The sequence below is a fragment of the Candoia aspera genome, chromosome 2 (assembly GCF_035149785.1).
Source record: "Candoia aspera isolate rCanAsp1 chromosome 2, rCanAsp1.hap2, whole genome shotgun sequence".
Classification (NCBI taxonomy): domain Eukaryota; kingdom Metazoa; phylum Chordata; class Lepidosauria; order Squamata; family Boidae; genus Candoia; species Candoia aspera.
Window position 1 is genome coordinate 28,772,257 of NC_086154.1, and position 14,845 is coordinate 28,787,101.

At 41.4% G+C, this 14,845-nt stretch overlaps 1 protein-coding gene across 1 annotated transcript in view; it reads right to left on the reverse strand.

Moving 5' to 3' along the window:
- Positions 1-9,241: 9,241 nt before the first annotated feature.
- The window catches only part of EOGT (EGF domain specific O-linked N-acetylglucosamine transferase), a 48,331-nt gene continuing 42,727 nt past the window's right edge, over positions 9,242-14,845 (reverse strand). The window contains exon 15 of the mRNA XM_063291559.1: positions 9,242-9,335. Coding sequence (XP_063147629.1) covers positions 9,288-9,335 — 48 coding nt within the window. The 3' untranslated portion in view covers positions 9,242-9,287. The remainder of the gene's footprint in view (positions 9,336-14,845) is intronic.

Consider the following 14,845-nt stretch of genomic DNA (forward strand, 5'->3'; position numbering starts at 1 on the left):
GGCTGGCTACAAATACATTATTTCTCCCTTCCCTCTTTATTTTCTAAAGAACCATTTGTTCTTTCCAACCCAATAGTATATTGAGAAGTAATTATGCAAGGAGGTTGAATGTTCTATCCATCAATACAGTATCTCTCCTAAACCTGATCAGAACAGGACCAAATTTGATGTGGTGGGTGAACCTGCAAGAAAGAAAGATCAACTTTGAAAATGGTCCCAATACAGGTGGGGACCATGGGGGGAAAAATCCAGAAAAAAACCCAGCACGTTGAGATTAGCTTCCCCCCTCCCCCCCACTGTGTAACCCAGAATAGCACATCCACAGCCTGCTACATGCTTCCCACTGCTAATGTTTACAGAAAGGAGTGGCACCACTGGTAAAGATGTTGGAAAGAATTCCAGGAGCCATGTTCTGCATGCTTTGCCTTATTTCATTTCAAGACCATTTTTGAATGAAAGCATGTCTAAAATGTATCTGTCAGATAATAAAAATCAAGCCATGTGCCATTTCATTTTGTCCAGAGGAAATGGCCAAAGAAGCAAATAAAGCTGTCCCAGTATGCTTAAACACCCCACAGTAGACTTGTGGCACCACATTTCCATGCTAAAAAGATAGATCTCTGCTTCTTTCCTCTCTTGGGGCTCTTCTATGTGCTCCTTAAACAAGTCATCAGAGCAACATCAGTTTTCTCCAGGAGAAGGCTGAATCTGTTGAGTTTCAAATTAATTTTATTCAGTACAATTCTGAATTTTCAGATGAAATTGATAGGACTAGACTCAACTTAATTCAACTGCTTTTTGGCCAGTGTCATTTTCTGAAAATGCCTCAACTATTTATCCTAGCTTAGAGTTTATTGAAACAAGAAAACAGTTTGTGCAGTACTTGAAAGTTACAATAAAACATTATTGGCTACAGATATGGAGGGACTAAGTACTGTTCTAAGCACTTGTAGAAACTTTTTAAAACCACCACTGTCCATTTTTGCACATTAAAAGCCACAGTGAGATTTATTTTCTACATTAACCCCGTCTCTTCTCCCTCATGAGATATTTAACTATTAAAATATTCATCACACAGTCCAAACCTTAATGCCAACTGATTTTTTTTCCTAATACAGTCTTTTAAGGGATTGTCTACAAAAATACCTTTAAATATAAACATTATTTAGCAAAGTGGTAAAAGAGAAAAGGGAATAAAGACAATATGAATCATATCTAGTGAATGGCCACATGTGAACTCATTCAAGGTAGATGTTTATTTTCTCTGACTAGAAAATGAGGGAATTCTAGATTTCTTAGGATAAGAAGTAAAAATAAAACAATCTGATGCTAATTCTTGTGGGAATTTTGTTAGTCTTAATGCTTTATTAAGCATTACTGTTGCTACCAAACAGAATCACATTTTCTTTAGATTTTGCTTAATCAGACAAAGTTTCTATCTCATATAGTTAGAAGAAACAATTTGAGTATTTATCCCAGTGACTAACCTTGGCCCTCACATGCAGCTGACAAAATCTGTTATTTTCCACGTTTATGGTTCTTGAGTTACTACATAATGTACAGGCATTAAAACCTGTAATTGCTGGTAACTGAGAATGGATTGGAACATTGCCAAGTACAGTGACAAACTCAGTCAGGCCAATCCAAGGATGCCCAAGTCTTTTTTGCTTAGTATATCTGAACCTTTAAGAATGGATGCTGTCCAAAAATGTCAGCCATTGTGAAACCTTATTGCTTATTCACAAAACAGCTGCGAGATGAATCAACATACTCATTTATCAAAGAACAAAGATAATTCTGTACCAAGTCAACTTCCTATTTCATTTTTTCAATGGTAGGTGGGATAAAAGATTTGGCATGGCAAGTATATGTGGACACACTGATACCCACTGGCACCACACTTGGAGGCTCCCAAATCATGCTCTATATCAGCCTTTCTCAACCTTTTGACCTGAAGGAACTCTTGAAATATTTTTCAGGACTTGAGGACCCCCTGTACATTCAGACTCAAAAATTCATTGCATGGGTTGGCCTGTATATATGCATTAACAGTGTTCTTAAACTAAAAATAATGAAACTTACCTCTTTAACATGAAGTTGCCTGAATTTGAAATAATTTTTTAAATAAATCGTGATCTCCCAGGGAACCCCTAGTGACCTCTCAGGGAACCGCAGAAACCCTGCTCTATATGGTCACCCCTTAGTTCTACATTTCAGCTTTTCTGTTTATCAACTGGCTGTCCTCTTCTCTGCAGGTTTTCTTAGAGATACTTGGTGTGTGATCCGGTTTCAGAGGTGTAGCATCTAGTAAATGTGCAAAGGTTTTATTAGTAAGCATGGGTATGATTATTATGACATTGGGCAGCCCTTTTAAGAAGTCCCAACTCAGGCACGAAAAACAAACAAGGTCTGTTCTTACTAGATATGAGACATTTTGTCTTTTCACCTAGAATTTTTAGTTCTATCTGGTAGATGAATGAATCTTTAGATTTTCTATGTCAATTTAATTTGAGAATATTGCTTTGCCATTTTCTGGCCATAATGGTTGCAGTTTAATTAGAAAATGGTATCGCTCTTCTAAGAGTAGGTGTTGTGAATGTTATGTTTCTTAACTTTGCTTCTTTTAGCAACAGATTGCCAAAAGAATTTGGATTGGAGCTGCTGCAGCTAGTGTTAGACTAACCACTGCTGCTTGTAGTGTCTGTTATTTTTTTTTAAAGGCAGTAAAATATAATTTAGCCTTGCCCAACTGCATGTCCTCCAGATGTGTTGAATTCCAGCTTTCATAATTCCAAATCAAGTGTATCCAAAATGCCTTTGGGAGGTTGTAGTCCAAGACATTTGGAAGATACATGGCGGAGGGAGACTGCTCTGTGTGTTCTGTACTCCTAGTGGATTTCTCTTCCAGCTTCCAGGTGAATGCAGTGATCCCACTTATGAGCTGGTGATGTGGGTAGGAGCTCTGTGAGACTATGGGCACTCGTGCCATCTAGGCACAGAAATGACCATTTGCTATATGATGCCAGGATATTTTGCTGCCTGAAGGAAACCCCATATGCCCCCTCTCCACCAAAGCCCAAAATTCAGTAATGCCCATTCCTGTCTTCATACACATCCTCCCCATTCATGCCACCACCTGACTTTGGCAATTTTACTGAGCTGCATAAAAAGCTTAGCCTTTGAAGAGGCTGATTGAGCAGGATAAAATCCTGGGATTAGCACCATGATCAAGTAATCTACAGACCCAGAGGAGGTGTGGATTACATTCATTTAGTATCACCCCAGTAATGGACCATGGAAGGAGGGAGAAGAAATAGTAAGAACAAGTTCCTCTGCAACTAACCCTTGGGGAGGGGGCTTGAACTGTGAAAAATCCCCTCCCTTTCCGCTGGTTGGTATCTTTCATCCATACAGTAATCAAAATTAGATACAGGATTATATGTATGACTGATTGGAAACTGATCTCTTAATTACACTCTAAAGCACACTTCCAATCCAGCATCCTCCTAATTGCTAGTTATCAACTCCAATAATCAATATTAGCTGTACTAGCTGGGAAATATGGGGGTTGAAGTCCATTCAGAGTGCACCAGATGGGAGGAGGCTCTTCTCAGCTATGATTTAGCGGGGCAGGTATGTGTGTACTGATCTTTCTTATCACACTATTGTGTGCAAACCTACAGTAGTCCTTTGTGGCACAAACTGTTTTTCCCTGCTTTAATTTTCTGCAAATCCTTTGCTTATTCCTATTGCATTAATCTTAATGCTACAGTCTGTAACCAAGTTCCAATCTTCAATTTCAATGACATTATCTTTTAATTAACCCAGGGAAATTAATGCTTATAGTATTACAAACTATCCACAGATTTTTTTTCCAGTAAGTGTTAATTTTAAATATATATAACCATTTAAACAGGCTTTTAAAACTACAGAATGCTTACAGAGTTGCTGGCAGTGTAAAAATGGTTTTAGGTACACTCTGGAGTTTTTATTTATTTTGAACATCAGGCCTCAATGCTATATCTAAGGGTACTTTGAAATTCCCTTCAAGAGTAGTTTGCAGTATTGGAGAAAAGATGGGGTCCTATGGTCAAATGCAGTGTTTCTCAACTTCGACAACTTTAACTGATTATATGCTGGTTGGGGAATTCTGGGAGTCGAAGTCCACACATCTTAAAATTGCCAAGGTTGAGAAACACTGCTTAATTGGATCAGGGTAGGCAACCTAATCAAGGTTCCCCATGCCCTCCAACAGTTGCTAAAAATCAGTGGCATAGTTTCCTACTATTGTGAGGCAGAACACACACAAAAACCGTACTGTAACTTTACTTTAAATATGCCACTTCCAGATAGAGGTGTTTGATCCCTTTGCTAATCAGATGATACCACAGCAAGTAGTTACCATCACATTAAGTTTCAGCTTTCCTCGTTGCATTTCCATTTCAAGCAGCCACAGGCACTAAAGGAGGGGTAGCATAGTGTTTCATTTGGTTGGGTTAAACTGTTTGTGCAGGCATTCAAATGGATGTCTGGTTCCACTTTCCTCAGCTCCTATTAATTCTGACGTGGCTTTACAGCAGAATTGGGTAAAGAGGCCTATGCATACAACAGATTGGCAGAATTCAAAACACCAGTGTAATACTTGTTATTGTTTCTACAAGTGGAAATGTGGGGTGTTTTCAGCATAAAACAGAGGGGACAGAATGAGGCATTCCTCACTGGCCAGCAGGAATCAGCAATGATTGGCTGATTTCTTTTCTTAGCTAATGGCTAGGAAGGGCAAGTGCTGATAGGTTGTAAATACTGCACATTTGGAAATAAGTAACCATCCTCATTTCCATAGTGCCCCATATCCCTACCCATTTAGTTTCACGTTGGAGACAATCGTGCAGTACTCATGAACACTCAGCCCTTCCCTGACCTCATATTCAGTATTTAGCATGTGCTGTTTTCTTACATTGCCTACTACTTTATAGACATACTATCAGATGTAGGCTGGTTATAAGAATAACAAGCTATCACATGACAGTTGCAATACAACATTTATGGCACAGGCATCAGGTACTGCCATAAAGGATGTTTAACCAGCATACTGTAGTCCGTTTGCTCTGCTTTATGGTCCTCTAATTCATCAGTGGTCACTGAAAGCTTTTGGAAGCAACCACATAAACCTGGGGTTGGCAGTACTGTACTTGCAAGCATCACGAGACATGAGATGGCATCAAGGAAACTCCAAAACTGTGTGTCTTTGAAAATGAGATGGAGAAGATGCTTTCTGATGCTTGTTCCTATGGTGGGGTGCAACTATATTCCTGAACTCCTTCAGGAAGGATGAGGAAGGATAAAGAAGAAACATACACTAAATCAATCAATCAATCAATCAATCTTAAACTGCACATTATCCATTTTGCAAATACAAGAACAAGTCAAAACTCATCTCATAAAACATTTTAAGCCCATTAGCTTCATAATATCTATATTACTACGATAGAACCCCCCCCCCCAAAAAAAAATTAGCCTTCCTTTCCCACCAAGATTTAGCACCTGGGCATTTTTATCTGTTTACTAAATCAGTTCAAAGAAAGAACAGTGTTCGTTGTATCTGTTTGTGATGTATTAGCATCTGTCCTTTGACTGGGTTTCAAATATTATTCCAGAAAAACAGCACTGCGCAAAAGCCTTTGAAATCTCATTACAGTTTTGGAATCACCACATCTGTGCAAACGCAGTAAAAACAGAATTATCCTCTGTGTACTGGAAGCCTTACTGCCAATATGATATTCAGTAATCCTTCCAGAATTCAGGTAGAAGAAATTGTTTTATTGGGAAATGCTTCTGTTGAATATAGAAATCTATACATGGCATAGTGGCTTGTATAGGTTGTTCTGTAAAGGGATAAACAGATCATACTTTCTTCTCTTTAAAATAAAATGCAATCAGATTATTAAAAAAATGCTGCATGAGCTCCTTGTTATAAAGGTTTCTTGAAAATCATGACAGTTTGTTACATTATGTCCAGGGCATAAATAGGCTGAATGGAATAGATTTAGACTAGATGGGATAATGGTGGATTTTGGAAAGATCAAGTTTCTAGAGCCCATGAAGAATGCTTTATTTTTCTCCACCATTCTGAATTGCTGCCATTACCTAAAGCTGTTTTCAAAACAGTCTGATCTAATCAATAAAAGAGTTTTACATCAAATGACTGCAACAATATTTTTTCTCTTTTTTTTCTTTTTGTTTCAAAACACTTATCTCTCTCCTGGATTTTCTGCTTCAAAGAAAAGCATTAAGGTTATTAAGTGTAGTAATGATTGATTTATTACATAACATTCCAAAGTGTAGGCTTTGAACACTGAATTAAAAGGTCTCATATTCCCATTTTTTTTTTCCTAAGGGCTGAATACTAAAAATGCTGAGCAGATAATATCAAAGGCAGCCTTGTAACCAAGGGCATTGGAAGGTGGCTTTGGCGCATCTGAACTCTTCCACATTTACTTAGCTGTATTTTAATGACATGTTTATTATTCTGCCTAGGATTTGGGTGGTAATTCTTTCTTCTCTGAGTAGAAAAAAAAATGGGGGATGGGGGAATTGAGTTTAAAAAATCTTGTTCCATACATGTCCTGTGGAGTTATAGTGTAATACACTAATGAAAAACCTCCTCCATTCCATAGTGGGCCACATTCAGGCACAAGATGCTTGGGAGAAATGGGTTCCCCCTTGAATTCGGCTGACAGCATAATGCCTTGCTCTCAGACTTCACAACATACAAAGGGGCAAAATCCGGAAGGTCCATTACTCAAAACTGCATTGGCTTCCAAGTGGTTCCCAGGTGAAATTTCAGAGTGTTGGTGGTGGTCTTTATAGCCCTGAATAGTTTAGGAGCAGGATGTTTGAAGGAGCAGCATCTCCTGTAGAAACTTACCTGCCAGTTGAAATCATCTTGTGCTGTGCGTCTCCCAGTCTTCTGAGATCTGTCTAGCTATGACAAAAGAGAGGACATTTGGCTGCTCCTAGGCTCTAGAATTTCCAAAGCAGACCCATTTTGTATTTTCAATAATAATCTTCCAGAAACTGAGGAAGATATCTCTGTTTAGAAATATCTTCATTGTATAAACCTTCTTTCCTGCTTTTATTGATTGCCATGTTTACTATTTTAAATCATGCTGCTTTAAAGTGTCCATTCCCCTTCACGGTCATCTCAGTCATGAAGCATTTTTCATCAAAGACTGATCACTTGAACCTGCACAGCTGCATGGTCACAGGACCACTGAATTTTTCTGAAAGAAAATATAGGAGAAACTAGAACTTGCACAGCTGAGGCTGAGCGGGGAATGTTAGCAATCAGCTACCATAAAAAGACACAATAACTTTCTCTTCTCACGCCCTTTCTCTTTGTACCAAGTGTAGAACCTCATGAATTCAAGAGGTAGGATTTGGCCCAGGGATATTTTAAAATGCTTTTTAAAGGGCTTTGTTGTTTGGTTTTGTTTCGGTGCTTGCACTGGGTTGTATATTTGTATTTTAGAGTCCTGTTTTAACTGTTAGAAGTTGGGAACAAGATGGGACATAAGAGGAGGATCAGAGTGATATAAATGCTTTAAATAAAAAAATGTATAACTAAACTGGAAAGAAAAAGCCGTGCTGATTCAGGCCAAGGGCCTCTCTTGTCCCATATTCTCTTCCCCAAATGACCAATCAGATAAGTATAAGGAGTTCATTGGCAGGACACCAAAAGCAATTTCTGGAGACATTCCCTAGCTACTGGAATTATATACAGCTTCTGATTCTGGAGGTAATGTATAGCCATCATGATTAGTATCCATTAAGAGCTTTCTCCTCTATAAATCTGTCTCATCCCTTTTAACCCATCCAAGTCGTCACAACATCTTGTGGTAGCAACTCTTCCTGGTTAATTATGGGTTTCTGCAAAAGTGCTTCGTTTCATCTGTCCTGAATTATTTGCCATTCAGCTTCGGTAGATCGTTCTGGATGGGGAAAAAGGATGGGAAAGGGGAACAAAAGAGAAAAATACTTTTCCTTCACTTGCTTCACACCAAGCATAATTTTGTACCACTCTATCATGTCACAATTCACTATTCTTCCCCAGTTTTGTTCCTTCCATTGCTGTTACCCTCTGTTGTTTGGCTTTTACCTTAATTCTTTGTTGCTTTAATTTATTTGATGTATTTATTTAATTATTTTAGATTTTACATAATGCTTTATTACATTTGTGCACTTGATAGTAGTTTGTTTTATTTATTTATTTGTTTGTTTTAGTTTCTGTAGCAATCCATCTCAAGCAAGTGACTCTGGGTGGTGAACAATTATAAAAACAATTAAAACAATTACAATACAGTAAAAAAATAAATATATATGGCAGCTGAGAAAAATTATCACTATAGTTATCAGTATAGACCAGAAACGAGGCCTTTAACATTAACATTAGCATTAACATAACATTATTTACACATAAATTAGTTGTATGTAAATCAATAACAAATGAAGTCCTAAGAACTTTGGTCATTAGGTATTGTAGAAATGCAGAAAGTAAAATAAGTAAGCAAAATTAGCAATAATTTCCTTCAGCTACATATGGGAGGAAAAGATTTTTAAGCTAAAAATACCTATCACAATATTTTCCCATGGGGAGCTGAAAAATGGAGAGTTCTGAATTCAATATATAAAACTATATTTAATCAACATAAACTGAATCCAAATTGCAATTTTTGCTTGCCTGATATTTTTCAGTAAAATCATTCTAAACCACACTTTTAAGTGAATCAACCTCACTTTTAAATTTAATATACCAATATCATGATTTTATGAGCAAAATAAATTATACATGTATCCTTTAATATACCTAAAGGAACAAAATGTCTTTAGATCTATAAAGAAGACTGAAACTTTTTTTCCCAAAATGTGTATATTTTTGTTGTGTGTGTGTATATATGCACACATTAAAAAAAACTGGAAAGATGGTGGTTGGTGGTGTTTTCCTGCCTTCTACATTTCTAAAATGTATCTCTCTTTAGACATGATTGAGTACTTGCACAGACTTGCATCCCAAACTAGAGACTCACCATCAAATGTTGGGGGCTTTTACTTGCCGTTGGTCTTCCTCCTTGATGCCACCACATAGTCAGTCCCTCTTTCCATCAATCATAGTGGATTGGGCAAGCAAGAATGCTGGATAAAAACAAAGAAGATATGGCTACCATCTGACCTCAACTATAGGTAGAGAGTACTGGTGAGGCCCCATGCTTCCATTTGTTTGAATGGTCCTAATGCTCAGCGAGAACATCCCAAAACTTGAAGTAGGCCAGAAGTAGCTGTAGGTCAGATGAAAACAACAAAAGGATAACCACAATTTTTGTGCTGGTGCCCACTTGATATGATGGCACTGCAAGTCTCAGAGTTCCCAATCATCATATTCTCAGAATTAATGCCCACATGAGCATATAACATGAAATTGAGGCATTGAGGAACTATAAAAAAACCTTCCAACTAACAAATATATTATCACATAAGCTTATTAATCTTTAAGGTACCACAAGATTCTTTTGCTGAATCTAACATGGTTACCTCTATGGAAGCTATCACTAACCAGTTTGAGTTGAGAAGTTGAAAAGATATTTTGGGTAAAATTATATAAAATAATGACAGCATTAGATGACAAGATGTGAAGGGCAAGGAGCTTTAAAAAGTCAGTAGGGTCTAGGCCTCTTCAATAATGAGTAATGATGCATCAAAGGAAGAAGCTGTAAGAGGGCTGAAAGTGTGATATTTTAAAGTAACTTAACACCATGGTAAATAAATTATAAGGAAGATTTGTACAACCCTGCAAGTAAATGAAGTTAGTAAAAAGTGGACTTTGGCTCTGTGACCATTTAATTTTAATATCCAAAGTGTTATTTGTAAAGGGATGTCTATCATCATCATCATCAACATCATCTCCTTCCATCTATAAAATAACATGGAAATAGGACCACAATCGTGGTGTTTTATCCAGACCATCCTTTAAGCTTTCCTCCTCCCCTCCTTCAGGGCTGTGAGCTGGTTCTAGTATCAGTGGCCCTTGTGTCACTCACCAAACGGGCGGGGATACCGTGGAGGCGGTACACGTGGATGAGGAAGAGGCGTGCCAGCTGTTGTGCGGTGGGGATAGAAGCGCATGGGATAAAGTGGGCTTGTTTGGAGAAAAAATCCTTGACGACCCAAATGACAGTTTTGCGTTGACTAGGGGGTAGATCAACGATAAAATCCATGGAGATATCCTGCCAAGGGACAGATGGCGTGGCCACGGGTTGAAGGAGACCCTGGGGCTTGCCCGGTTTGCGCTTTATCGCCGCACATACAGGGCACGCAGTGACATATTCCTTTAAGTCTTTGAGTAAAGTTGGCCACCAGAATTGGCGGCGAACGAGGTGCAAAGTTTTCACGTAGCCGAAATGCCCCGCTAGCTTGTCATCGTGGCAGCGTTGGAGGATGGTTTTTCGCATTGCTTCGGGTACATAGAGACGATCGTTGCGCCAGGCAAGATCATCGGTGAAAGTTAACATGTGTCTGTTGGCTTGTAACCAAGTATCTGTTTTAAGGTGGGAAAGCAACAGTTGTTGCAAATCGGAGGGAATTGACAAGGGAGGCGGGCCGCTGGAAGGCTGAGCGACTGGAGGCGGAGTCGATTGTGCTCGGGTCTGGCTGCGAGTCACTGCTGCCAGACTTAATTGTTTGTCGGTCCAGACGGTGCCTTGGACCGTTGGCCCTGGGCCAGCATCTTGGGGTCTGCGCGAGAGTGCATCAGCCAAAAAGTTTTTCTTGCCTGGTATAAATTTAAGAGTGAAGTCAAAGCGGCTGAAGAACTCAGCCCAGCGCAGCTGTTTGGGACTGAGTTTTCGGCTGGTGCTTAGAGCTTCCAGATTTTTATGGTCAGTCCAGACCTCAAAAGGGTTGGGAGTACCTTCCAATAGGTGTCGCCATGTCTCTAAAGCCGTTTTTACAGCAAAAGCCTCCTTTTCCCAAACGTGCCATCGTCTCTCTGTTTCAGTGAATTTGCGAGAGAGGTAGGCACAGGGTTTTAAAGCGCCAGATTGGTCAGATTGTAACAAAATTGCGCCTATGGAAAAATCAGAAGCATCGACTTGTACAACGAAGGGTTTAGAGGGGTGTGGATGCTGTAAAATTGGTTCTGTGGTAAAAAGTTGTTTGAGCGTTTCGAACGCTTGCTGACAGGCTGGAGTCCATTTAAGGAGCGCGCCTGGGTTCTTTGAACGTCGCGTATCCCCCTGTCCTTTGGTTTTTAACAGTTCAGTAAGGGGGAGGGCGATTTCTGCAAAATTTTGGGCGAATGCCCGATAGAAATTAGAGAATCCAAGGAAACTTTGTAATTGTTTCCTGGTACGGGGAGGCTCCCATGCTACAATAGCTTCTACTTTTGCAGGGTCCATTTCAATGCCTTGAGCTGAAATTCGGTAGCCTAGGTAATCAATTTGCGACTGATGAAACGCACATTTTGACAGTTTTGCGTACAACTCTGCTTTTTTCAATTTAGCCAATACCTGACTCACCAAGTGGATATGTTCTGACATGGTTTCAGTATAAATCAATACATCATCCAAATATACCAGTACCCCCTTAAATAGGTGGTCATGCAAGACCTCATTGATTAACTGCATAAAAACCCCGGGTGCCCCAGATAAACCGAATGGTAAGACTTTATATTGAAAAGCCCCAAGAGGACAGTTGAACGCCGTTTTCCACTCATCCCCCTCTCTTATGCGAATGCGAAAGTAAGCTTCTCTCAAATCCAGTTTTGAGAAAATTTTGCCTCTGGCCAGATGTGATAACATATCTTTGATCAGGGGCAAAGGATATTTATTTAATATTGAGACCGCATTGAGCCCGCGGAAATCGGTACAAAGCCTTAATGACCCATCCTTTTTTGGCCTGAATAGGACAGGAGCTCCTACCGGGGAATTAGCCGGCTCAATGAAACCCCTAGCCAGATTTTTGTCAATGAACTCCCTTAGCGTGGTAAGCTCTTTGGGAGACATGGGGTATATTTTTGGGTGAGGCAATTTTACATTTGGTAAAAACTCAATGGCACAGTCCGTTTTTCGGTGGGGTGGCAAGCGATCTGCTTCCTTTTCCCCAAATACTTCAGCAAAATCTTGGTACTGATTGGGTAGCCCCTCAAGAGGTTGAAGCGTTTGCACAGTGGTATACGCTACCCCTCCACCCTCCATGTCCTCCAATAGGTCCTTTTCGGGTACTTTGTAAAATCCATCTGCAAACGTCACAGTTCTATGCAGCCAGTTGATGAAAGGGTTTTGTTGCACAAACCAAGGCATCCCCAAGATTACCAGAGGACCCCCCACTGGAGCTACCACAAATGGCAGCTTTTCCTGATGGGAGCCCATCTGCAAGGCGACCAGTCCCGTGGAAAGATTGACTGCTTTCCCTCCCGCCATAGTTCCATCCAACTGGGTGAAAATCATGGGTCTTGGCAAAGGGAACGTGGGCAGTTCTAGAGCCGCTACGACATCAGGGTGCATTAGGGAACGGGAGCAACCCGAGTCTAGCATGGCCCACACTTCCACCGTTTTGGTTTGTGAGCCCAGTTTAACTTTAACAGTCAGTGTGGGAAAGTTTCCACTCACCGAATCATGGTTACGCCCGGTTTCTTCCACCTGCCCTAGGGCGCCCTTCAGGGCAGGTGGTAGGCTTTTCCCGCCGGTTGCTCGAATTGCAACTCTTCCTCCTCTTCTCCGAAGGGTAGGTCTGGGGGGTCCAGTTCCGCGAGGGCTGCCTTCAGTTTTCGCGGTGGAGCAGGAGCAGGCGTCTTTATCGCGGGTTTCGTCTGTCGTTCCTCTGGACGGCGTCTCGGGCACGACGTGGCTCGATGCCCTTCTTTCCCACATCGGAGGCACTGACCCTTGGAGAACCGTTGCTCCCTCTCTTCTTCCCAGGTTTTCGGTTTGGGGCGGCTGGCAAGTCCAGATGTGCGCGCTCCTCTAGCGAGACGGGTTAGTCTAAGCTCTTTGGTATGGGCATAGGTTCGTAGGGCATTTTCTGCGCTTCCCGCCAACTGAATCCACCCATATAGCGTTTTGGGATCATCTCTGCCCAGAGCCCATCGAAGGATTTCGGGTTCAAGCCCCTGCTTGAACAATTCGATGATTGTTGGCTCAGACCAGTCTTCCACTTTTCCTGCCAAAGCTTTAAACTCCAACGCATATTTGGCAACTGAGAGGGACCCTTGGTAAAGTTTCCGCAGGTCATTTTTGGCCGTTTCTTGAGCTAGGGGGTCTTCGAAATGCTCTTTAAGTGCCCACAAGAATTCATCGAAGTCCTCTAACTCAGTGGCCTCAGCTTGGCATAGTTGCACATACCAATCCGCTGCTTTTCCTCTCAGCTTGTTGGCAATGAAATTGACCTTGCCATGTTCAGACCGAAAATTTCGACCCCAATCTTCTATGTAATGCTTGGCATTAGTAATAAAGAAGGAGATCGTGGTGGGATCCCCATCGAACTTCACTCCAAATGGTGGGAAGGATCTTGCCGGCTCAGCTGGCTGTGGCGGTGCCGCTAATGTCAGCGTGCGCCGAGCCCCCATGGGTGGTCGATCCCTAGGAGGTCTTGCCTCTCGCTCCCCCCCTTGACGGGCTGATCGAGTCTTGCTTCTCCCCCGGGTCACCATGGTACTATGCCTGGGGTACTGTGACGGCTCTTCCTCCCAATCCTCCAGGGTGGGCTCTGCCTCTCCGGGTAGATCCTCTTTGGGTAGATCCTTGAGGATCGTCACTATTAAATCCATTTTATCTTCTAATGCCCTCATACGGGCCGGAGTGACCGGCTCCTCCGAGGGTTGGTTGGTTACCACCACCTTCGGTGACAAGGGGACTTCGTGCTCCCAGGTCAATTGTGGAGACCCCCTCCCCTGTGCTCTTTCCATGACAGTTCTATGTTCACTCCTGAGACTCTCCTGCATGGATATCAGCAGCTCGTCCAATTGGATATCTCGCAACTCCCGACGGGCTGCTCTTTGCGCTCTCGAAGTTAGCACTGGCCGGCTTTTGACCGCCTCCCGCTCTTCTTCGCTTCCCTCACTCGCGCGAAGTTGAGGTTCTGTCATCGCTAGCGTTCCCTCTTATCCAATGATTGGATGGGGCTAGCGGAAAATGGATAAAATGATTCTCAGCTTTATGTAATGATTGCCTAAACCCAAATACTCAGTCTCACAAGCTCGGGCTTAAAGATAACTGATTTATTAAAGGAATAGTATGCAAATACAGAGAAAGCTGAGAATGAGCAAAAGCTTGTGAGACTGAGTATTTGGGTTTAGGCAATCATTACACCTTGGGGTTCTGCTTGATGATGCACAATCCCTTTAGCTCTTTATAGTGGCAACTGTCATCTTCACTTACTGAACAGCTGTCATGTGGTTCCTGTATATTGACACTGCATACTTATTCATTCAGACCCTGATGGTCTCATGCCTGAACTACTGCAACAATCTTTGTTGGGACTTCGTCTTCTTTCCAAGCGCTGACCTTGCTCCAGAACTTTGCAGTACACGGTATTGCGGACCTCCCTTGTTTTCACCATTATTCCTCCCACTACTAGACCTTGCACTGCTCCCTCTTAGAGCTAGAGTCCAATTTAAGCTCTTGGTGCTGGTGTTTCAGGTCCAGGAATTAGCCATTCCTCACTATCTGTCCCAGCTCCCATCTTGGTATGATCCAGTTTATACAATGCAATCAACAGGACATGGTTCCTTTCTATTCCTTCTTTACATGTTGTTCTGTCATGTGCATTTCAAGATCTGGATCCCCAATTAAAT